This window comes from Protobothrops mucrosquamatus, unplaced genomic scaffold (assembly GCF_001527695.2).
Source record: "Protobothrops mucrosquamatus isolate PMUCROS unplaced genomic scaffold, P.Mucros_1.0 scaffold757, whole genome shotgun sequence".
Lineage (NCBI taxonomy): Eukaryota > Metazoa > Chordata > Lepidosauria > Squamata > Viperidae > Protobothrops > Protobothrops mucrosquamatus.
The window spans coordinates 493,182-517,090 of NW_015387027.1; the positions used below are offsets into that span (position 1 = coordinate 493,182).

General features: G+C 37.6%; 1 protein-coding gene across 1 annotated transcript in view; it reads right to left on the reverse strand.

Annotated features, from left to right (window-relative positions):
• Nucleotides 1-581: 581 nt before the first annotated feature.
• The window catches only part of ASTN1 (astrotactin 1), a 229,201-nt gene continuing 205,873 nt past the window's right edge, over nucleotides 582-23,909 (reverse strand). Inside the window, exons 19-25 of the mRNA XM_029284602.1 lie at nucleotides 16,852-17,120; nucleotides 14,604-14,737; nucleotides 9,618-9,769; nucleotides 7,125-7,260; nucleotides 5,689-5,789; nucleotides 2,444-2,627; nucleotides 582-816 (exon numbers count right to left, since the gene is read on the reverse strand). Of these exons, the coding sequence (XP_029140435.1) occupies nucleotides 582-816; nucleotides 2,444-2,627; nucleotides 5,689-5,789; nucleotides 7,125-7,260; nucleotides 9,618-9,769; nucleotides 14,604-14,737; nucleotides 16,852-17,120 (1,211 nt within the window). The remainder of the gene's footprint in view (nucleotides 817-2,443; nucleotides 2,628-5,688; nucleotides 5,790-7,124; nucleotides 7,261-9,617; nucleotides 9,770-14,603; nucleotides 14,738-16,851; nucleotides 17,121-23,909) is intronic.

The following is a 23,909-nucleotide window of genomic DNA, read 5'->3' on the forward strand; positions in this document are numbered from 1 at the left end:
TAGGGACGTTTTTTTAAAAAGTAATTTTAATGGGAATACAGCAATCAATATTTGGCTTTTAATTAGGTTTTAGTGGGGTTATTTTGTGTATTTTTGTATGATTTTTTGTATCTTGTATATTGTATTTGTGTTTTTAATATGCTGTGAACCGCCCTGAGTCCTACGGGAGAAGGGCGGTATACAAATTAAATTAACCTAAACCTAAACCATCAGTTCTAGGAGTGTTTTCTTGGTGGCTCACACACATGCAGTAATACCTCCCCACACAAGACTAAGGAATAACTTGGTAAAATGAGCAGAGCACTTCCCTCGTTCCAAAGACAACATCTCCCATAACCACCACCACACTAGATATCACATCACTTGCAAATATGGGAAAGCTTTGCACCATGTAAAATCAACTAAGTCAACAGAAACAACATAATCTCTCTCTCTCTCTCTCTCTCTCTAAGCAGCACTATCATTAGAGATCTATCTGGTGTGTTGAATATCCATGTAAAAACCCCAACAACCTGCTCCTACAAAACTCCCCGTCTTCCCAATTCTAAGGAAGTTCTTTTGATGTCTTTCCACGAGCCTGTTCAGTTGTCTTTGTCTCCATAGTCATTGTAAAGAACACTCAGCATCTGCTCCTCACATGTTTTCTTTAGGTCACGACTCAGCTCCAGCCAATTGAATCCATATGGCTTGATCTCACTGTAGCGGCAGGCGAGGAATTTGAGCGTTGTACGCTGAAGACTGATTTTGGGCTCTTGTAAAAGACTGTGGCACCAGCTACTTAGATCCCCAAGCTGGGAAAGGATAAGACCAGCTTTTCTGCAAAAAGAAACAATGGAAGGGTAGTGGGTTTGGATGTGGCATGTCAGACAGCAATACATTATAATATGAATCATGAATGTGAAACACTGAGGCACTCCACAACTTCTTTCTTGAACTCTGGCTCTTCATCAATACTTATGCAGAAGCTAGACTACACAAACCCAGACAGCTGCTAGATGGTAGGCAAGAGAGACATATGATTCTGGTACTTTGCATCTATCTAGTGGTCAATAGTGAGACCATACATTGGCCAAAAAAGAAAAGCAGAGCAGCCAGGGAGTAAAGTACTGCCCTGAAATACATTTTGTGGGGTAGCTAAGGGCAGCTTTTCCTGTACTTGGTGATATTGGTCAGGAAATGAATTTCTGATGAGAAGATAGCCAACCAATTTTAAGGGGTTGCATGCTAGAGTTGTAAGAAGAGTGGCATAGCACAGCATATTTCAGAGGCACATCAAGGGGCCGCATGATATATGCCAATATAGTTCCTTCCCAATTCTGGAGGAAAGCACGACAAATTGGCTATGTGGATAACCCTTATACATACGAGCTCTTTGTTCCATTTGCATTTCGAATAAAAGTAATCAATTTCCATCTGAAACAAAAGCTAATTTATCCAAAATTGTTGGAAGACTAGCAGACAGGGAAATTCCATAACAATCACCTTTATTTTGCAAAGAATGACGAGAAGAGATATACAATTTCAGATCCTTATCTGTTCACTAAGTTTGACCCTGAAAGAATTTAATTCTGTTTGAGGTTTCATTTTCTGCAACATAAACACTGAGTTCTTTTGTGTCACAACAATTCAATTAATTGAAACAATACAAAAACCTGTGAACATGCTTGATCAAAGGCGAAAGTATAATGGGTACTCTCTTATGAACATGATTTCCTCTTGCAGCAATTTAGGGTGGAAGGGAATGTTTGTCTCCAGCTGGAGGAGAAATGCATGAATGTATGAAAGAGAAAAATGTAAAAAGTGAAGCAATGACCCAGCCTCCTGGTTAAGAATGTGCAAATAATAGGTCCTGACAATCACATAGCCTGATCATCTACCTAAAGGTAGAGACTTCAACACCTGATTTCTAAGTTTTATTATGATCCTTTAGAGACTGCTAGAACTGGAAAATAATCCCTTTTTAATAATTCTAGTTGCTAAGAATATCATCATCATTTGACTGAGAGTTAGGCAACCTAAGATCATAGGGCTGCTGGTGACCATATCTCTGCAGTCATCTTGGCAGTGTTATGGAAATGGTCTCCTCATTTCTGTAATGCTTTAAGTGAGCCAAGTCTCATTAGAACGGCACATGAGGTCAACATAAATCTGAATGCACCAACTTTGACAATAATGTAACTACTTGTTCAAGACTTTTAACTAATTTTAACCTCTTGCCTCCTCTTAATTTATTTTTTTCAACTTTTATATACAGTATATTGTTTTATATTTCAATATTTTATTGGACACCACCCACTCTCTTTGAGGGAGATGAGCAGTACAATAATGTAAAAAACAAACAAATAAGATTACAATTTCAGAAAAGAAGGAAGGAAGGAAGGAAGGAAGGAAGGAAGGAAGGAAGGAAGGAAGGAAGGAAGGAAGGAAGGAAGGAGCATCTTACCGAGGTCCTAATTCATCCTCACAGCGCCAAGTGAACTCCCCAAAGCTTTCATAGTGCTGATTGTAGTGATAGAGGACCCGATGAAGACTTGGGGAGCCCAAATCCAGTAAGGTATTATAAGCTGTTTGTTGTTCTTTTCCACTAGTGTAGCCATTAAAGAGGTTGTAGATCTTATCAGCTATTTCTGGATTGGAGGAAAAAGGGTGGATATAATGTGGATGTATATGGTTTATGCATAATCAATTTTCAGCCTACATGCTCACAAGGCAACTGTTTCATCAGAATTTGGTTAATAAATGATAAGCTTTCTCTAACACCTTTGAGTGAGGCTAGGTGAGGTAGGCATGTCTGTTCATGCAAGGTGAAGACTTTAACCTTGATTGGTTACATTTGGTTTGTTATCTACAGTACAACCCAATTTAATAACTTAATGAACCTATATAGCAGCAAACTGAACATTAGATGAACTTTCAGACTTCTCCCAGCCAAACTAGGAGAAACAAATTTTTACAGAGCCTAACTACAATTTATGCATAATCAATTTTCAGCCTACATGCTCACAAGGCAACTGTTTCATCAGAATTTGCTTTTAAGCCCTAATATATCCAATTGCTGATCCCAAGGTTCAGTTAGGAGACTTCTAGAGGTTACACTAAGATAAACTTAAAGGATCACAGATTCACAGAATTAGAAAAAAATATCAGGCTAAAGCTAAATTGTCACTGAGGAGGCAAATACAGGTCTGACCAATAGCACACTAACATTCAGAACTTTAAAAGAAAAGAAATCATAATTGAAAAAGGACAACAAAGAAAAATTGTAGACAAGTTATTTACTCAGATGTCCTGGCTTCACCATGTTCATGTCAAGAATTGTATGATCTTTTTACATTACAGACAAAAGTGTCTTCCATGGAAGAGATCTGAAGTTTGTTCTAGCACTTTCAAGTGGTCCAAACCCCAATTTGTGGTTGAGACAAGGCTTTTCAAAATTGTTCAGGAAGTAGTCAGAATCTTCAACCTTCCTAAATTCTGGAACTTAAACTTTTCCACAAGACGTTCTGGGCATTTGGGATTGACTGCAACAGAACATATTCTGCTTTCCAACTTGAAAAACAGCTATCTTGTCCTCACATTTTTCATCTTTCCACCTGCTTCATCTCACACACTTAGATACCAGGGTTGTGCCACATAAAGGGATCTTTTTTTGGAAAAGTCAACTGAGAAAGGAAGTAGTCTAAGTTTCTGGGAGAGTTGGTTTCAGGCTTCTACGTTTCCTTGGCTGCTTTGAATGGTGAAAAACTGAAAGGAAAAAGCTGGAGGCATTCTAACAAAGTAAACTGACATTTATTCCATAATATAACAAAGGGTCAACCAAAGGTCTATAATGATTATTTTGCACTATTCAGCAACCTGTAAAAAATAAGGCTTCCTGTGGAAATAGAAAGGCTGCCCTAATAAGCAGCACAAAGAAGAGCAAAAAGAAAAAGAAAAAGTAAGGTGACACTAGGGAATCAAGCTAACAAGGGAAGATATTTTAAGAATGTTTGAGAAACTACACAAATCAAATCAATGGATACTGATGGTGTCTATCCTTACATTACTTTAAAGTATTAACATATTATTTAAAATAGAGCTCAGGGCTAAAAGCTAGAATAGGGGTGTCAAACTCACCATGCCACGTGACCTGTCGCAACGTATCATGACTTTTCCCCCATTGCTGGAGCTGGGGTGGGCCCGGTTTCAGCATGAATCATCCGGCCCTTGGGCCGGCAGTTTGACACCCCTGATCTAGAAGGTAGTTAATGTGACATCCATTTCTAAAAGGAGAGGCCCCCAAAATTATATGTTGTTCAGCTTAGCATCTCTTCTGGGCAACTTGGTAAAAATGATAATCAAAGGAAAAACAACTAAGCATGTAGCATAGCAAACCTTGCTGAAGAAAACAGTGAATTCTGCAAAGGTAAATCTTGTCTCTGCAGTAAATATAGCAGTGACTGAGATAAGAGGACCTGTCATTTTCTGGATTACTAACTAGTTAAAAAAAAGGAGAAAGCAAAAAGTAGAAATAAATGGGAAATTCTCAGTGGAGGGGAGTAAATAAGGAGATCCTCAAAGATCTATGCAGGATTTATGTTTTTTCAACTGATCATGTTTGTGCAATGTTACAAACTGCAGAGCCTGGGTACCTATTGTTCTTTCCTTTCCTTTCCTTTCCTTTCCTTTCCTTTCCTTTCCTTTCTCTTTATTTCCTTTCCTCTGATTCAGCTGCTCATAGAATATGCTTATAATTTCTACTTCATTAATCCACTGTATTAAAAACACTTGATATCAATTAATGTAAACACATTCATTTCTTCTATTCTTCTTGTAGAGCTGAAAGTAAAATGGGTATTCCTGTATAAATAATAAAGAAGCATTAAAGCCTTCCCATTTTGGGGAGAAAAATTCCCAAAGGAATGAAATTTCTTCCTATTCAAAGAATTCAATGAGTTCATAATTTTGTTATGTTTGTAAAAGCATTTGGCTCTATTGCCTTGGGAAATGATCAAATTCACTATATGTCACTAGATACAGAAAAGCAAACATTTTCATAGATTTTTAAAAAAAATAATTACACAAGATTCAATGTAACTCTAATATTTGTGGGTGGAAGAATAAGCTTGTCACCTGAAGAACAATTGGGTTTAAAATAAGCCACTATTCTTATAAGTGAAAGCTTTTTTGTTTTTGCTTTTGTCTTTCCTATTGATGGAAAGTTGTCCCTTACTTGTCATAAAGTTTCTGTCACTTGTCCTTACCGGAACGTGAGTTGACAAAGCACCCGAAGACGCTGTTTACTCATGAAATGACGGTTTAATCAGGAACAAGCTTCTGACGTTAGCAAAGACCTTCAGCCTGAGGCTCTTTACAAATAAAGTTTACGCTGGGAGCTACTGCCTCCCAGCGTTATTTAAATACACTCCCAAGTTCACCCACCCTCCACCAAGCGACACCACCACACCCCCGCTCTCCTACATCACACCCTCCTATTCCCCCAACCAGCATCTTTCAGTTAATTGCCCCATTAGTCTCTCCGTCTGGAACCTTCCTGCCGACGCCCTGTGCTTCTGCTGGCGACGCCCTGTGCTCTCCGGGCTGCCTCCCCTCAGCTGATTGTTAATTACAGCTGCTCGTGGGCTTGCTGACTGCGATGCTGGTTCTCCCCCTCCTTGTGTGTCAAGCCCGGGAGGGCTTGACAGTTACCTTGGGCCTTGATATCATCCACCACTGGACAAGGAGTCTTCACTGTCACATCACTTGACCTGGAGCGTCTCCCAGTGTTATCTACACCCCAAAGTGTAAACCTGAAAACAGAATGGATAATATAACTAGAGGTATGTTATAAGAACCAACTGGATATACACCTAGTATAATGACCTTGGGAATTCGGGAATGATCTTGAGGAAGGGGGAGGGAAGAAAAGCTGCCTAGGAAAGAATCAGACAAGAGAGGCAGGAGTCCCCAGTGGCTTAATGGTCAGAGAAAAATAACATAAAGAGGAACTACCCTAAATGGATTAAGCAGCTAAAAGTGGCAGCGGGAAGTTTTGTAATTTCAGACACGCAAGCTTCTGTTAGCCTTACAATAAAGTAGATTTAGCTCATGTTTCTGGTCTGGTTTAACCAGGAAGGCTAACACCTAGATCAGGGGTAGGCAACCTCAGCTCTTTTATGACTCATGGACTTCAACTCCCAGAATTCCTGAGTCAGCTTTGCTGACTCAGGAATTCTGGGAGTTGAAGTCCATGAGGCATAAAAGAGCCAAGGTTGCCTACCCCTGACCTAGATTCACTTAGAATTAATGCACTTATTTTATTGTATGGTATTTCACAAATATTCCTCAATACATGCAATGTTAAGGTATTTTGCTTCCTTCTATTTTAGTCAAATTTACTGTAAGTGTTCTCCTTTAACTGTATTCCTTAATTTCAAAATCTTATTTCAAATTCATCTGGAAGCTTAGTCTATTGGTAACTTTATACAGAATCAATGTTATAGTACCCTCTTGCTTCTTTATTCCCAAAATATATATTTTTAAATCCTTAAACTTATATTTAAAATTCCTTTCATTATGGATTGAAGGAAACTGGGGTTGTCCAAACCTTGTTGATCCAAAGATTCCTAATACCTGAAAGGCAGTTAACTAGCAATTTCCAAAAGTGATTAGAAAAGCAGGCAAAACCATTGTCCTTAAAGGGGCTGACAACGTCTGAGCAAATATGACCTTCCCTCAACTCCCAGAACTTTAAACCTGCTGACCATGGTCTTGCAGTCTCCTCACAAGGAACAATTGTCTGGAGAGTTTGTGGACAATATCAAGTCTCTCCTTGCTTAGAGAGGAACTACAAAGAGATGGACTGGTTCTTTATTTCACTGTAGTCATTGGCTCTGCTTTTAGGAGAGGCATCTCCAGTTCGTTGTTTCTTTCCTGGAAGTTGTAAACTAGCAAATCTATAAAAGTTCCATTGCTCAATCTTAAGACTTTAAAACACCTTGCCACCAAAATAAGCAAAGATTCAAAATAAATCTGATGAACAGTTCCCCCACTTCTACCCTTACAAAGCTTATAAGGTATACTGAATGCTATTATTTTATCAGCTCAAAGAGTGCAAAAAATCTGTTATTGGCATTGTAACTTACATGTACATAGTGTCAGATTCCAGACAACGAATTATCAAGGAAATAGTTGTAGATAACTTGTCAGGCACCTGGGCTGGCATTGCACAAGGTGATTTGGCTCCAGAGATTATGTCATCCACAAAACTCAGCACCGTCTCTAGGGAAACAGGCAAGCCAGCCATTATGTGATAAAACTGGTAGGAAAAGGAGCAGGAACACAAAGGAAAGTGGGAAAAGTAAAGCCATGTTAATCTAATTTACAGGAGCCAAAATCAGGAGGAGTCAGATAACACTTTTTATGACTAACAATTTATATTAAAAGACCTAAGCCTTTGCAATATACAGAGAAGTGAGATACAGGTAATAAAAGCTAATACATATGAAATGTATCAGTCATAAAAATGCTACCAGATTCCTCTGATTTTGAGGAAAAGGAAGTGTGACCGTGAGCTGATAGTCAAATAGTGCTTGATACTGACACAGTACTTATTAATTTAGTAAACTATTTCATTTTTATGCCCCACTTAATGATCATCAGGATGACATTTCTCTTACGATCCTATATTCTTATCTATCTCACAAAAATATTGTTTGACAAGTTTTTTGGCTTTTCCCTTCTCTGTACAAATGCCTCCTCTAGGTTTAGATCATGGCAACTTTAGCCTAGTTCCATTCTCATAGTTCATAGGACAATTAATTCCAAAACATGGGTGTCACAACTATGAGGATCCTAACTCAGATGTATTTATTTATTTAAGTGATTTATATAGCCACCATATTACAGCAATGACTCTGGGGTAGCACACAAAATTAAACAGCAACAACCCAACAGTCCAAACCACAGAGTCCTAGATTAAAACAATAATCCCACATTATAAAGAAACACAACTTGCCTAACACTTTGAACCAAATGCCTGAGATAACAACTAGGTCTTCAATGCCTTATAAAAGGCTACCAAGTCATTTAGATTTCTGGAACAATGCTTCTTCCATAGTATAAATGCTGCCAAAGAGAAGGCATGACTCCTGAGTCCAACAAAGTAACATTAGTTGATGGAAGGAAACTTAAGCCTTCCCTGCTAGAGTTGGTGGGGTGGACAGAAAATCTGGGAGACACATGGTGCTGCAAGTGGCCTGGCCACGTAGACCTTTTTAAGGGATAAACAGCTCCTTGAATTGCACCTGGAAGTCAACTGGAAACTAGTGTTATATAGGCATAGTGAAAAATGCCAAAAGTGCCCATGCTGCTGCATTCTGGATCAGCTATAGATTCTGAGAGCTCTTCAAGAGTAGTCCCACATAAAGTGCATATCAGTAATCCAAAGAGAAGGTGACTAAGGCATGAGTCACTATTGGTGAAGCTTCCTTTGCTTATGGTGCAAAGTCTAAGAATGGGCGCAATTGGTGCATAAGATATACCTTTGCAAAGGCTTCCCTAGTTACAGCATTTTGAACTGAAGCTGTGAGTCCAGAAGAACTCCAAGATTGTGCACCAAGTCTAAATGGGAAGTACACCCCCAGGCAGAGTAAAAGATAGAAACTCTCCACCTTGTGTGTGTGTGTTGTTTATGTGCATGTTTTAAAACCCACAACCATTCAGCCTCCCCACTTCCTGAAACAGAAAAGAACCTTGATGGCAACAAGATGGTCAATGCAGCGCAGAGATGTATAACTGGGTATCACCAGCATATTGATGATACTGCACTCTGTACAACAAATAACCCCACAAAGCAGTTTTATGTACAGGATTGGAGAAAGGGTAAAAATCGTCAGCAACATTTCTCTTAAGACAAGTGACAATCCTTGGAATACTACAATTCATATCATTAGAGATTTTAAAGTTCACAGCAGCACAAGAACAAGAACACAATGACCATTAACTATAGCCATTGGAATTATGTGTCTTGAAAATAGGGACTTTCTCTGCAGTCTTTGTACCAACTGAATTTTCAAACTAGAATTGAAAGAACATTCAGATCTAAGTCTATAATTTATAATGCATTCAGGTCAGAACAGATCCAACCAGTATTATCTGCAAAACAGAATGCAAACTGGGAAATTTGGATTATATTGAAAATTTCTTCACTATTTCCTGGGTATCAGTAAATAATGGGGTGTATTCATTTGGATTAGTCTGCTGTTAATCCTGAATAATTACAACTTTGTTCTAATGTTATATTTTGCTACTGAAATTATACACAGTGATATGAGAAAAGAGTCTGCATTTTCCATGGTTTGCATTTAGCTCCCTACTAAGCAGTAAGATTTAAAATGAGATAGATGTTTGAAGAAAGGGAAACAGAAAGAAAACAAAAAAAACCTCAGAGCATGAATATTCCAGTAGTTTATTTCCTTAATACAGTATTATATCTTAAGGCCAACGTGCTAATGGGAAAGAATTTTATTTTAATTAAATGTTTTAATTGGAACTGTTCTAGATACAAGTTGGTAACCAATTTCTCTTCATTTATTTCTTAAGTTTTGACCATCTTCGGAAGGATCAGCTGCACTCACCAGTTTCCACCTTCGAATGGTCCAAGCGGTCAGTGATCTTCTCCTGGCGGATGAGGTAATCCACAATCTGCACGCCAATCGGTGGCTCTGAGTGCTCCCATTCCAGCACCACTAGGGAACTGCTGGGCTCATGAACTGTGGACAGTCTCAGCCTGCAGGGACAGGAGGGCAAAACAGAGGTTGGGAAGAGCTTTACACGAGGAAATTAGATTTATTTTGGGACAAGTCATGCGTATACAGGAGGAAAGGACTCTATTTAACCAGAATAATACCATCCTGCTAATAGTTAATCTAGAAAGGAATGCAAAGTGGTTTTTAAACTGAACATGAGTAATGGGTGAGAAAAGCACATTACATGGTGCAAAATGACATTATCACAAGCAATGGCAGAATATTAAAAAACATTTGGAACATTTCTGATATGAGTCATATCTAATAGCTTGTTTCAGTGTGTAGAGACAGTTCCTTTGGTAAATTGATTAATTTTAGGTGACTTCAACAGATTGTAGATAGATTAACCCACAATCAATTTCATGCAGCTTTGATGCACAAGTGGAAATTTGAAACATAATGTCATCTGAAATAGAAATTGTTGAATTTTATGCTTTTTTATAATAGCAGTAATTCATCAGTACAGTGCAGATAATAATCATTTTACCTTGAACCACCAGAAAATCAGTTTTTCAACACAGACCTTGCCATTGGGGAAGAAACTTAGCACATTCTTCTGAATTCTTTCAAAATTGGCTGGCATTTGATTAAAATAGCTGTTACAAATTAATGTTGAGTCAAGGTTTATCTTTTCTAGTTTAATTTCTCCCTGCCTGGCTGCCCTGCAACTGAAAAGGGCACAGTGACCCATTTAAACCATTACCTAACTCACTCTCTTTTACTCAGATTAAAATGATATTTCCTGGCTTTTAATCCATTTTGTTCTCTGTTTTTAAGGAGCAAGCAATTTTTTGTTCATCTTATTTGGAATGCTGGATTATGAAATCCTTAAGTAAGTAGCTCAAGTTATGAAAGTGGTGGATCAATCACTGTAGACACCAGGTTTAACAGTATTGTGATAGAACCACAATGGAATTATTCACCTACAAGGCACTTCAGATTATACTGTATACCGTACACTGCTTTTGCTCCAACAAATTGATGTGGTTACCCTATAACAATTTCAGTATGGTAGTGCAGTTGAAGTGTGATTTAGGACTGGAGAGACCCAGGTTCAAATGTACTTTTTATTATAGAAGCTCGTGGGGTGATTTTGGGCCAGTCTACTTCCCAAGATTATTGTGGGAAAATACAGAATGGAGGGTTGAAACTGCATAAGGGACAGTTGAGAAGTGTTTAACAAGAGAATGGGAGAAACTTCCAACACCATGTTTGCATCCAGAAAGCAAACTCTTGTGTGATGAGCCCCTTTCCTCCCTCCTTTTAATTCAGCCCTTCAGTGGAAGCACTGACTTCAGGAGAGAAGGAAAACTCCTACTTTTCCTTGTCCCTTTAAATTCAGTGCTCCTGGATTTTAAAGGAAGAAGGAAAGTGTGTGTGCCCATCTGGGGTGAGGTATTTTTTCCATGCAATGTTTGTTACTCTGATGCAAGGGAGTACACAACAGAGATGAATCTGAGAGAGATGGGCGGTTAAGAAATATGGAAAATAAATAAACAAACAAACGAATGAATGAATGCAAGCGTATATCGGATGAGTCTATCTGTTCAGGCAAGGATCTGAGTATGCCACTTTTCCTCCCATAGCCAAACATCTGTTTTGATTCTTCTTCTCTTGCTAAATTGCTTTAAATTGCTTGCCTCCAGAAGTTGTGGGTGCTCCATCAATGGAGGCTTTTAAGAAGAGATTGGACAGCTGAAATGGTACAGGGTCTCCTGGTTGAGCAGGGAATTGAACTAGAAGACCTCCAGGGTCCCTACTAATTTTGGTATTTTTTTAAACTATGGAGTAATTCAGGTCTCAAAATACCACTTTTATGGAAGATCTGGATCTTTATATTAGATCAACTAATGGATGAAGTTTTATTGCTTTCTATGTTTTTTAAAATAGCTAATTAGGTGTCATAGGCATCCAGCTGGAAACTGGGAGCCTGCGAGATCTAGTCCTGCCTTGGGCACAAAGCCAGCTGGGTGACTGAGGACCAGTTCTTCTCTCTCAGCCCTAGAAAGGAGGCAAGGCCAAACCAATTCTGAAAAACCTTGTCAAGAAAATTACAGATCCAAATTGACAAACTGATCCAAGCAGTTGCTAGGCATCAAAACTGACTCAAAGGCACATTCCCACTTACAAATAAATAAATCAAGGAGAGAAGCAACTTAGAACTAAGGAGAAACTTCCTGACAGTTAGAACAATTAACCAGTGGAACAACCTGCCTCCAGAAGCGGTGAATGCTCCAACACTGGAAGTTTTTAAGAAGAGACTGGACAGCCATTTGTCTGAAATGGTATAGGGTTTCCTGCCTGAGCAGGGGGTTGGACTCGATGACCTCCAAGGTCCTTTCCAACTTTATTATTATTATTATTATTATTATTATTATTATTATTATTATTATTATTATTATTATATAAATAAAAATATTAATTTGGTATTTATGGGTCAATTGCCACCACCTGGAACTATTTACATTTACAACATTAATCGACATCTTTCAGTAGCATTTTCAGTCTCAATGATACCTATTTTATTAGACAGGATCATTAAATCCTGAGACCAAAAAGCCCACAAGCAGCCTGAATGAATAACTGTAATCAATAAACCAATTTCCTATGCAAATTTAAAAGAAGGAATAGAATAAGGAACCAGAGGCCCCCATTTTGCCTCAACAGTTGGAAAATGGTTTAACCTCACTAAATGCCAAAAGCCTCACTAAAAACTTAGATTATGGCTTACATAACAAAATGTCTTTCAGATTTATCAGATCCCTCTGCATTTGTACAGAAAGACAACGAGTAAATCATTTTAGCCATTGATATGATGATGAGCTTCAGGGCTAATAAGCCGTAGTGTAATTATTTGTTATCCTGTTGCTGGTGAAACATCAGGATACCAAATAATTATACCATGGCCTATTACTCCAGAAGCTCATCACTACTGGATTAATGCTGGCTGTGAAAGCCTGCATTGCTATGTAGTAAATCACTGTATTGTTGAAGATGCAACCAGAATAATACTTGATTTTAATACATAAATCTGCAATATCCTAAAGTTACTATTTTCTGGGAAGAAATGATTAGATATACTGATTATAAAACAAAGTTTAATATTTCTCAATGTACACACATTTTAAAACTATACAGCTAATACATGGAAACAGATAGTTGGAAAATGGAAATAGACTCTCCCGGCTCATATTATTGCCAAAAGAGAAGTTCTTCAACATTGGAAGGATAAATTTATGGCCCCAATTATTTATAATAGATATAAAAAAACACTTGATCAGCATACTTGAATTTCAAATCTAGAAGATTTTAGCCTCCAGTAGAAAGATGTTATCTTGGCTCAGATTTATCCATTGAAAAAACAGTCTTAAGATGCCAGTTCGTCTATCTAACTTGGCAGAATTCTTGCACCAGAAGTACCGAAAATGTAAGATCTGTTCCTCCACAGTATCAAGTTTTTTTTCAATGTACAATCTATCTGGGCTATAACCTCTATTTCAATAATATTTTTGCTGTGCAAGATTCAAAAAATGCCAAGGTACTATTCAACCCTATGGTGTGTCATATTCTGGCATTTCCTCTGCAAAACACATTCCTCATGGACTGTGACTCTTAGAGAATCTGTAACAGTGTTCTGTGAGCTAAGGCAATGGCAGAGTTCCTGTTTTCCACTCAGAAAGTTCCAGGTTAATGTTGTGGCCACTCCTGATATAGACCTCATAGTGGAAGCCTTAATAGCTTCTTTAAGTCACAAAACTGAGTTAGATGGACTAGGATTTGAATAAAGCTTTTTCCATGTCTCTACATGCAACTGAATGGTATTTGTGGAAGAAAAATAGAATGGTCTGCTTTACTGGTAGACATATATAATGTAATACATATATCCTAGAATCATAAGATATAGAGAAATTAATAAGAAGTATGTCATGGTTCTGACAGATGAATCTCTTCAAAAGAACTTCAAGGCATTGTTTTCATTAAAGAAGCCAAAAACTGAATTCCCCTCCCCGGCACAAAGTAAAAAGGCACAATTCCCTCCTCCAATTAACAGTCATAAATCACATTCCCCAATTAACTTGAAGCGGGGGCTTTCTCCCCAACTCTCCAAATCTCTATCAGCTCTAGACCTAATAACCTTGGATTTGCACGGCTGAGTTATTACAGTTATGACTAGCTGGGCTCTCATCCACATTCCCCCTCCCAGCATCAACTAACTCTAAAAGCGACAGAGGAAAAATGGCTGCATTTCCATCTGTTGTCAAAGCAAGAACATCCGATGTTAGCAGCGTTGACAAAGTATTTCACAGAAAGCATGGATTTTATTTCCTACACAGCTTTATAAAGCCACTGCCCTCTGCAGAATATGAGGAACTGAACATATTTAATGGCATTTTTTCTGAAATTTCTTTTGGGTATTGTGGAGCATTAAGCTTTAATAAGATTTTAAAAATATAATACTTCTATGGATCAGAAAATCTCCCAATTGTGGCTTTAAAAGGTTTCTGAAAATAAAATATAGTTCAAAGTAAGAGGATTTTGAGACTTCACACTTCCCAAAGTTTCTCTGATTGATAACCATTTCAAACCCTGACCTGCCAAGATATTTCCTGGCTATTTCCACCCATTTTCCATTCAACAGGGAACAAGAAAGCCATTGATCATGTCCGCTTCCTCTGGAAATGCAGGTGTTCCAGGTGGCTCTGAGACAGTGATAGCGACACTATTTGTTACAAAGAAGAATGCTTAACATGGCCACATTTCCCTAGAGAACATTAGCATGATCTTAAGTTTGAAAGTTTGACACTGTGCACCTACACAGGGTGTGGGAGTGGTGCACAGGCTGGAAGTCCATCTGCGCCAAACGCACTTGAATCACATCGACACCAGTCCTCAATGACATCTCCACTGCCTGAGCACCACAGGGAACTCATGGTGGCCTCTTGCAGCAGCTAGAAAGAGAGAAAGAAAAGCACAGAAGGAAATAAGGAATATGTGAAAAGATCCCCACCAAGATCAGCCCTGAAACTTACTCTTTGTGTTTATAGAATGAGACAATCAACAAGGAAAAAAAAATCTCCTTCTATTTATTTTTCCCTATGATGGCCGGGATACATCTTACACGAAAGGTTTCTGGTTTGGGTAGAGGCTCCTTTGGACTATTTTTCCTATTTACTTCAACAATATCAGATGATTTTGCAATCTGAGGCTTACACTGATCAAGCCAAAAAATAATGAACAGTGCAGTCTAAAGAAGAGTTCTAATTTTGATCACTTAAACTTGAATAAAGACCTTTGCACAAAGGTTTCCTTCAATTTTGCTCAGACAGTGTGAGGAATACAAGAATTCTTCTATTGGATCTTGCTGCTTAACACAACATTGTCAGGACCTGGAGGGGCAATAGCCTATAGCCCCATGCCCTTTACCTGAATTCAAATGTCCTCCCCTGGTTTATTGATTGAACAAATCACACTCAATATACAGCCACAAACCTCAAAGCAGGACGAGGGTATTGCTTTCTAATTTCACTTTTGGAACAGTTAAAGAGGAGGAAAACATCACCAGCTATTGCATGAATGCTGGCAATTCAAGGTGAATAAATAGAAAAATAAAGGAGGACCAAGTCACTGTGAAATTTGCCATCCAATTTAATTCCCCTGTTTGCACTGAAAATGTTTACAACATCTGAGTCATGTGTATTGGAATAAATTGCTACTTAGCAGACCAGTCTCACTGGGATATTGAGCTTGCTCTAACTTGAGTCATCACTTTTCCTGCTCTCTGCTCTCCACACCTGCTCTCTGCTGCAATTCTTTCTACTTAATGTGTTTATAATATGTTTACTTATTTTCAATATTGCCACCATATATCACAACGATTTTTAAGTCAACCCAATATTATTTTCATATTATTGATAGTATGTGAAACAAGAATGGTTTACCAAAGGCTACATAATTAGTTTTCATTTTTCATTTCATTTCATTGTACTTATGAACTTAGACCAATAAAACACAAATACATAATTTAAAATATGGGCAGGGGGAAGGGATATGAAACAATAAAGAGAAGAGGATCTGACTCAACCTCCGTATCTGAGCAAATACACATACAGTTATTTTATGGGAAATTAGTATATTTGCTTATAGTCTCCATAATAACCTATTATTACATAATTAGTTCATGGTTGATCTAAGAGATGTGTAAGAAATGTCTTTATTCTTTATTCACCACAGGGATTTTATGTAGCAGACCACTATGGTCCTGCTATGGTGAATATCAATGAATCTGAGAGATATAGCCATACTACTGTACATATGTTCTTTACTAGAGACTGGCAGCAGTGGAGTACATGAGAAGGACAGGAAAGGAAGATTTGGCAGCTTAGCAGACATGGCAGAGAAGATTGGTGTCACGGACATGGTTTCACTTCTTGGCTTCTTATTGTGGATAGGGAGATATCTTTCCAACTCTTGGGAACTTCAAAGCAGACATCATTATATCAAGTACTTTGGATAGTCCTGTGAGCTGCTACAAACAGTTTTGAAGATTCTGGGCCTATCTCAAAGCAATATGCACATTCGTATGCATACGGATATTTCCACATGTATTATTTTCTACCCAGGCAGAGAATTTGTGCAAGCAGATGTTCCTAAATTTCCATTTTGTCTGTACCATGGTTAGAAAACCTGCACATTTTCAGTTGACCAAACAAACCTCAGAATAAAAAAAAGGAAGATTAATTAATTAAGAAATTACTGCAATTCTGTAAAAGGGGATCAGGATATGGGTTCTCCAAAATACAAGGAGAATCTATGCTGAATCTTAAATAACTCACATTTTATGCTGTTTTGAGTCATTATGCTTTTGAAAAGAAAAGCCAGAAATGTCAGTGTATGCCTTCCTGCATTGTTTTTCTTTTAACTTTTCTTTTTTCTCCTGCAAACCATCTAATTAATTTCAAAATTTGAGATTCTCAGAAAATGTCATGGAATATTTATTTTGGAATACTTATTTCTTTTTACCTGAGACCCCACTGGTTCTTTTCATCACTATGAAAGCACTCACCTTCTGAGTCTGATTGTTGATGACCAACTCATAGATGGGTGCTGCTTTTGTGACTTCCAGGAGGATGGGTTCAGCCACGGCATCTGGGCTAGAGGTCACATGACATAAAGGACAGGAGGAGGGGCAGCGGCCCCTGCTTTGGCACTCCATGCGCACCCCAGCTGCCATGCGTTTGGTCCCGGATTCTGACAAACTGGCAATGTATTCTGGAAAAGTGAGGACCCTGGGATCTCGCTCACGCTCTTCAGATTCATCTGATGGGGAATTACCTGCAACATATACCACTGGATAAAATCAGAAATCAAAGTGGAATAAGCAACCAGAGCCCTACAAATCTGAGAGAAGCTGCATATATACTGTAAGGGTGTGCAAGCATTCTCGGGACACTGATGTGGTTTTCAAATTAGGCTTCACCCTATATTTCCAGCTTCTAGTTGTTGTGTTGTTTTATAATAACAAATTTTCTATTGTGACCTTCCTCCCTTCTCCCCCCAATTTGGGAGCTGTACTTGGTTAATGATGCTTGTAATCTTCTATTAGATATTGTTAGTTCATATTTTTCCGGTATTATTGGAGTTACGTTTAAAAGTATCAGCTTATTTTCCTTCTCAGCACAGAGTAAAACATGCATAATTATTTTAGCCTTTCCTCGTGTTACTAACCTTCCAAAAGCTTGCACATCACACAAATTCCTCCTTGAACTGATTCCTTTTTTTAAAAAAAATATCATTAAAAGTGTGTATCCGTGTGTGTGTGTTGTACGTTTCTATATAAAAATTTCATATGTACAATGTATGAAAATCAGAAAAAAGAAAACTAAAGAAAAAAGACACTCTACATATTATTGAACATGTAGAGGCAACACTTAAAAAACCCAGCATTATATCTGATCACTAATATTGGTCAGTTTTTTCCTTATACATTTTGGAAAGCAGTCCATAAACAGTCTATGAACATGTATATCAATTCAAGATTAAATGGCCAGGGTTGCAATGTCATCTCATCCTAAAAAAAATTCTTTGCTGACTAATTTCTGATTTCTCTTTACTTATCTTTAAAAACAAATTCAAAGTAAACAGAGTTTTACAAACAGTGTACTCTAGATAGTACTCATTCTCTGTTAACACGATTTTCTCATTCTCTGTGGAACTGGATTTTAACATCATATCTGTTTAATGTGATAGAAAACTACACACTACGAACTACACAGAGAGGCACGAATTCTTAAATCAAAGATGGTGGAAACACAACACTCCTCAAATAGACCTCATCTTTACTGGGTATGTTTCTACTCCAGTTCCCGTTTACATATGCAATTAAATCCTTCCCAATTTGCAAGAAAGCAAAATATGTAAGTTGGAGATCAAAGGGGATGAATTCCACACCAATTATTCTGGTGAGAAAGAGAGAAGTTGTGAACATAGAATAATATCTGCTGCAGCCAACTGCATCCAATATGCACAGAAAAGCTTCTGATATGCTTTATTCTTAGAGATGTACTTTAAAAGGATGACCAATACACAGAACTGCTTTTAAAGTGAACTCTGGAGGAAAGCCAGAAAAAACTGGGGAGATGTGATGGAATGTAGTCAGCTGGATTCCAGGAGGGTGGGGGCGCTTTCCAGGAATAAGAGACAATTCTATCCAGATTTTTTTGTGTGAGAGAAAGAGGGGGGAGACAGCCCCTCCCTAACAGTTCTTAGAAAATATGGTAGATGCAGATAGTAAAGTGCTTAATCTGACCAAAATAAATGTGGAAACATTAAGGAGCTCAGTTTGGAACCAGGATCTCATTCTTTGGGCCTGACAGTAGCCTTCTGTGCAAACCAAATGTATAAAGAACCAAATGCACAAATAATTAAAAGAACCAAATTTAGATTATATAAAATTTGCTCATGAGTGGAAGGTATTAAAGAAGATGAAGAGTTGGAGAAAAAAGACAACTGAACCTGTTGATGGCTTATTAACTAGAGAGGAATCTAAAGTGAAACAGGCCATAGTCTGGAGAAGTGTGCTGAAGAGAAAGACGAGATGCTCTGGGAACTGTCCACCCAATGTAAATGACAATGATGGAAGGCAAAGAAAATGGAAAGTGGCAGGATTACCAGTAAAAAAATAATAATAAAAAGTCAACTGTCAGCCTGAGTCTCAGAGGGAAATTTGCTATCAGAATCTGTAAGGCCTCAACTTCCTGAAAGCACCATAGCAAGTTGAAGCCTGGCTGGCTTTTACTGGCTAGCAAGATAGCTTTTGTGTAGGGAATCGCTATTGGATGCTGGATCCAAGTCAGTGTAATCTCCCCTGACCAAAGGAGAGATCACTGAGATTGTTTACATGACTTCAAATAGCTGCTCCTCATGAGTAGACAATAGAAACTGCTATTTTTATGATCAACTTATATATGGAGAGAGTGAGAGTTGGGACAATATCAAACACACACTTGCAAAGGAGCCTTTGCAGACATTAAGCATGACTGAACCTTTTATCTTAATCATTTTTTTTCATATTAGAGAAATTAAGATCCTTCAGACTGGCAAGGTTTTACTGTATTCATCGGGTGAGTTTCTTTCTGTTTAAAAGATGATGATCTAAATTTGACTTTAAAAGTTTTAAAAATATGATTGTTTTTGGACCATGCAGCAAAAAGGTGCTTAGTAGATGGATTTTGGAAAGTTAATAACAGATTAAGAGGCCAAGGGATTTGGGATTATAGTTTTGAATTATTTAGAAGATATATTCTAATGGGAAAATGGAGATTTGCTTTTTTTATGGTAAGGAGATCTTGACTGCTGGATACTAGAGCTAGAGGAGAAAAAAATGGAGCAGAAATCCTTAGTGCAAATTTTTGAATGGATCAAATGCTTGATAAAATTAACAGACCATATTCTAATGAAGTTGTAAACAAGAATGAGTTGCAATGGATATCCATGAAATTAATTTGAAGGGGGATTTAAATGTAATACAAATAGATCTGATGGATGACTCTTTCCCCAACGGAGATGAACAGATATTAAAATAGGAAACTGTTTTTTTTTCTTCTGGACAGACAAAATCTGCTAAAATCTGGAAAACCTTTTTAGAAGTTACAATTAAAAGGATACATTTATGAATACAAAATACATTTGTTAAAAGTTCTGGTGGATTTTTACTCTGCAACACAAAAGAACAGTAAACTACCTCAACTTTTTTTTTGAAGAGATTAAAAAATAATTTTTAAAAATCAGGGAAGATTTGTAAGATTGGTTTATTCAACCAGGATTAAAAGAAGGAAATAGTTATTTCTGGTTGCCCTTATAAATATTAGTTGACATAGCATTTGGACCTTGTTTTCATTATCTGAGAGATGAGCTACCGGGAAAAGAGAGATTATGCTTTATTTAGAGATGTTTTCTTTGTCCTTCTCCCTTTCCCTTTGTTTTTCCTGTTTAACCCCCATTTTTTTCTGTTTATTTTTTGTAGTTTTTCCACAGAAACTCTCTCTCCACAGAACTGGTCCATGGTGCCCAAAAGGTTGGGGGCTGCTGTCGTAAGACATTCAACTCTTCACCCTGAAGTCCTCAGTCACCACCAAATCCTCAACAACTGCATTTCAACAATTTAAGGTCAGTCCAACAGAACTGAGTGTCCGCTCAAGCTGTATTAGGCACTCATATTGGAATTCTACTCAAGAAGAAGAACATTACAACAAATATCAGGATCAAATCCCTCAGTACTTTCTAGTAATAAAAGGGCATCTAGACAACATTTAAATTCAGTTGGCTAAAAATTTCTAGTGCAACAGCTTCAATAAACTTGCTCCTAGCTTAATGATAGTTCTTCTCCAGCTCAGTGTTCAGCCTCCTGATTACAGTCACGGCTAAACCTTCTTCTTCTGATTCAAAAGGTCAGACATAGATAAACTCTATGTGCAAGATCTGGGATGGGCTGAATGCTAACCTGGCCATTGTTTTCCAAAAATTAACTAGGTACATGATGGCTAAGACTTAATTTGACTGGGTATCATTTAAATTGACTTAGATGAATCAAATATAATTAACACAGTTAACATAATTACACTCCATTTAGTAATATCTTCCAGCTTCTCTCACAATAAAAGTTATTTAAATGATTGCATAGCCTTAATGGCATTGATTGTGCACTTCAATTAAGCCACTACTTTGAAACAATAGTTTGATGTAGCTTGGAATGATTTATTTCAATGCTTCACAGAAATATTTCAAATTCTGCCAGAAATTTACACCTGCTTTTAATGAAACGAGTTGTAGTAATTTCCAGGACAGAAAGTGAAAAGAAAAAAACCAATTTCAACAGAAAAGTCTGCTAATAATCTAGTGAACGCTAGATGGTGCTATGAAGTCACAGAACACACCAAGTTTGAAATCTTTTATCAGAAGTCTAATAGGAGATATGCATGCACGTTACAGTAATAATCCATAGGATCTGAATTAATAACAAAGGAGCTATAAGTATGCACTCTGGGCAGAAAAAAAGAGTATTCAGATGTTCCATAACTACCAAATGGTGTATTCTTCTATAGAGCAGGAGGTTGGACTCAGTAAACTAAGTTAAGAATTCTCAAGAATTTTGCACTAAAAATGTTGCATATGTGGACTAATTTCAGTCCTCTCTGTTGAAGCCCCACAATACTCTGAAGCAGTATCTGTGTTTTTTGAAATGCACTCCCATGGACAGAGAAGGCAGCAAAGTCAGCTTCAGTGAGAGCTTTCAGAATTTGTTGGTGATGGTGGAGGAGACACTATTGTATTATTATTTACCACACAAGTGTTTGCTAGCAATTCAATGGCTATCATCATGTCCTCTGTCATCACCAATATGATCATTATAAAGGGAAAGAAGAAGAAGAGAAGGAAGTAAACTCCTCTCCAAATTCCACTCAGAATTCTTTTACTAAATTTCAGTTAGAAGAGAAAAATGGTAAAGAAATCTCATCATGCTTCTCTGAGTAATGCTCAGCCATTTGTTCCTGTCTCTGTCCCAGTTTCTCTTATTTCTAAACATCTTCCATCCTCCTTTGGGAATCCATAGAAAAGAGACAACCATGGAGTGAATGAGAAAGATAAAGTCATTATCAGGAAAATGATCTACCCTAAAAATAGTGGTAGGGTCAAGGCTGCATTGCTGAAAGGAAATGGGCTAAGACCAATTTGAACTTGACTCTCTGGATAAATTCAGGACATATTTTGGGTAGGGTTTATGTCAGGTTCTGGCATCCTATATGGTTGCAAAAACCCACTGCATTTTTCACAACTACATAAAAATTCATAAAATATTAGTCCAGAGGGCTCTGAACCTGGTATGGTAGATTTCTTAAGTAGATAATGATTTCTTTTACTAATGTCTGTCCTTGGATTTATTCATACAATAGAGGCAAGAAAGGATGCAGCTCTAGAGAACTGTTATTTACACTCCTTCGTGGATATTAAAACAACTGTTGGAAGTCAAGTTGATATAGTAGAGAGCATTGCTGTTAGGTATAGTGGTAATCAGAACACAGAGCAATAATACAGAGTGTGTATTATTTAAAGACTGAAGATTTATGAGTTTTTTTCAACCTCATGGGCATCTTTGCTCCTACATCAAGTAGACCCTTCCACTAGTCATCTTTTGGCTTGGAACTGTTGACAATGCTGCAGTGCTAAGAGTTGGTAGGCATACATCCCTCACCTGTAAGGTACCATCTGTAGAAAGTGTAGTCCTGAAAAAAAAACCAACTAAAATTTCATTGGTTCAGATGTCACAAGTAGCTTAATAGCAATGAGGACACAACTTAAAATATGTGGTGAACACAACTTAAACAACTGTGGTATGAATGCACACAGCTATAAGGCTCTGAGATACAACAGATAGAGCATTTGTCTACCTATATAAGACAGTTTTAAATTTCTAAAATAGATCCTTAGAGACCAATAAATAGTAGGGAAATATAACATGGTCCACCAGCACTCTCCAAGAAAAATGAAAAGCAACTCTAATTTTGTTAGAGAGGAGAAAGATATTAGGAAAACTCAGTTCTTTGCTTGCTTGCTTGAAGAAAGAGAGGGCTTTCATTGTGACTGCTGCAGGAACTGAAGGGAAAAGCAGGATTTGAGCCTTTGCATATGAGAGAAGAAATATAGCTTATGCAAATCATAACAAATATATTCAATGCAGAGACCACTGTGTGTAGTGATTGCTATGGACAGAAGCTTCTGGAACAGGGGAATTTGGAAGATATGTCTTCATTTGCCAACAGAACGTTCTCTAATGTAAATGGAATTGTAAACTGTTACTGACATAAGAACTTAGTGGATTACTTGTTTGAAGTCAATTATAATAGGTAACCAAATGGTCAACATTCCAGTTCTATGTTTTACTTTTGCCCATTTTTCCCTACCTAACTTCTTCTCATTCCCAACCTTCTTACACATCTTGTCCAGATTACAAAAAATGCCATATGGTTTACTTGCGGCATTTAAATTGTGCACATTGATGCAAAAATAAACCTGCTTACAAAGTCTTGTGTGCAATACATTCTGAACATAAAGTAGGACTGTTTCCGGCACAGACTTTGGATTTAAGTTAGCGAACATCATTAATATCCCTTCTCCAGATTTTTAAGATCTTTACCGTTGCTCTGACTCCTGCTCATTAATATAAATTGCCTGGCCAAGGTCAAAGCAGTGTCCAAAAGCCAGAAATGACTGCTTTGAATTTCTTTTGTAGGGATTTTGAACAACATTTAAACTTCTCCTGTGATAGCTGGAGGTCATGGGGTTTTTTTTTTTTTTAAAAAATAGATTCTTGCTATCACGAGCATATGTTCTCTTATGTTCGCTTGTTATCTTTTAATTGGTTTCTATTCTAAATTTATGCCAACTGTTCCTGCTGGCAGCAGAGGCTGCTTATTGAAGCTGGGATGGTGCCTTGTCAACTTTATTGAGGCATGTGTGAAATGTATATTACCATTCCCATTTGCCTCTCTATATAGCTCAACTGCTTGCTAGGCTGCTGAGAAAGATTTCCCCATCATTATCCATTTATCCCTCTTTTGGAAGTGG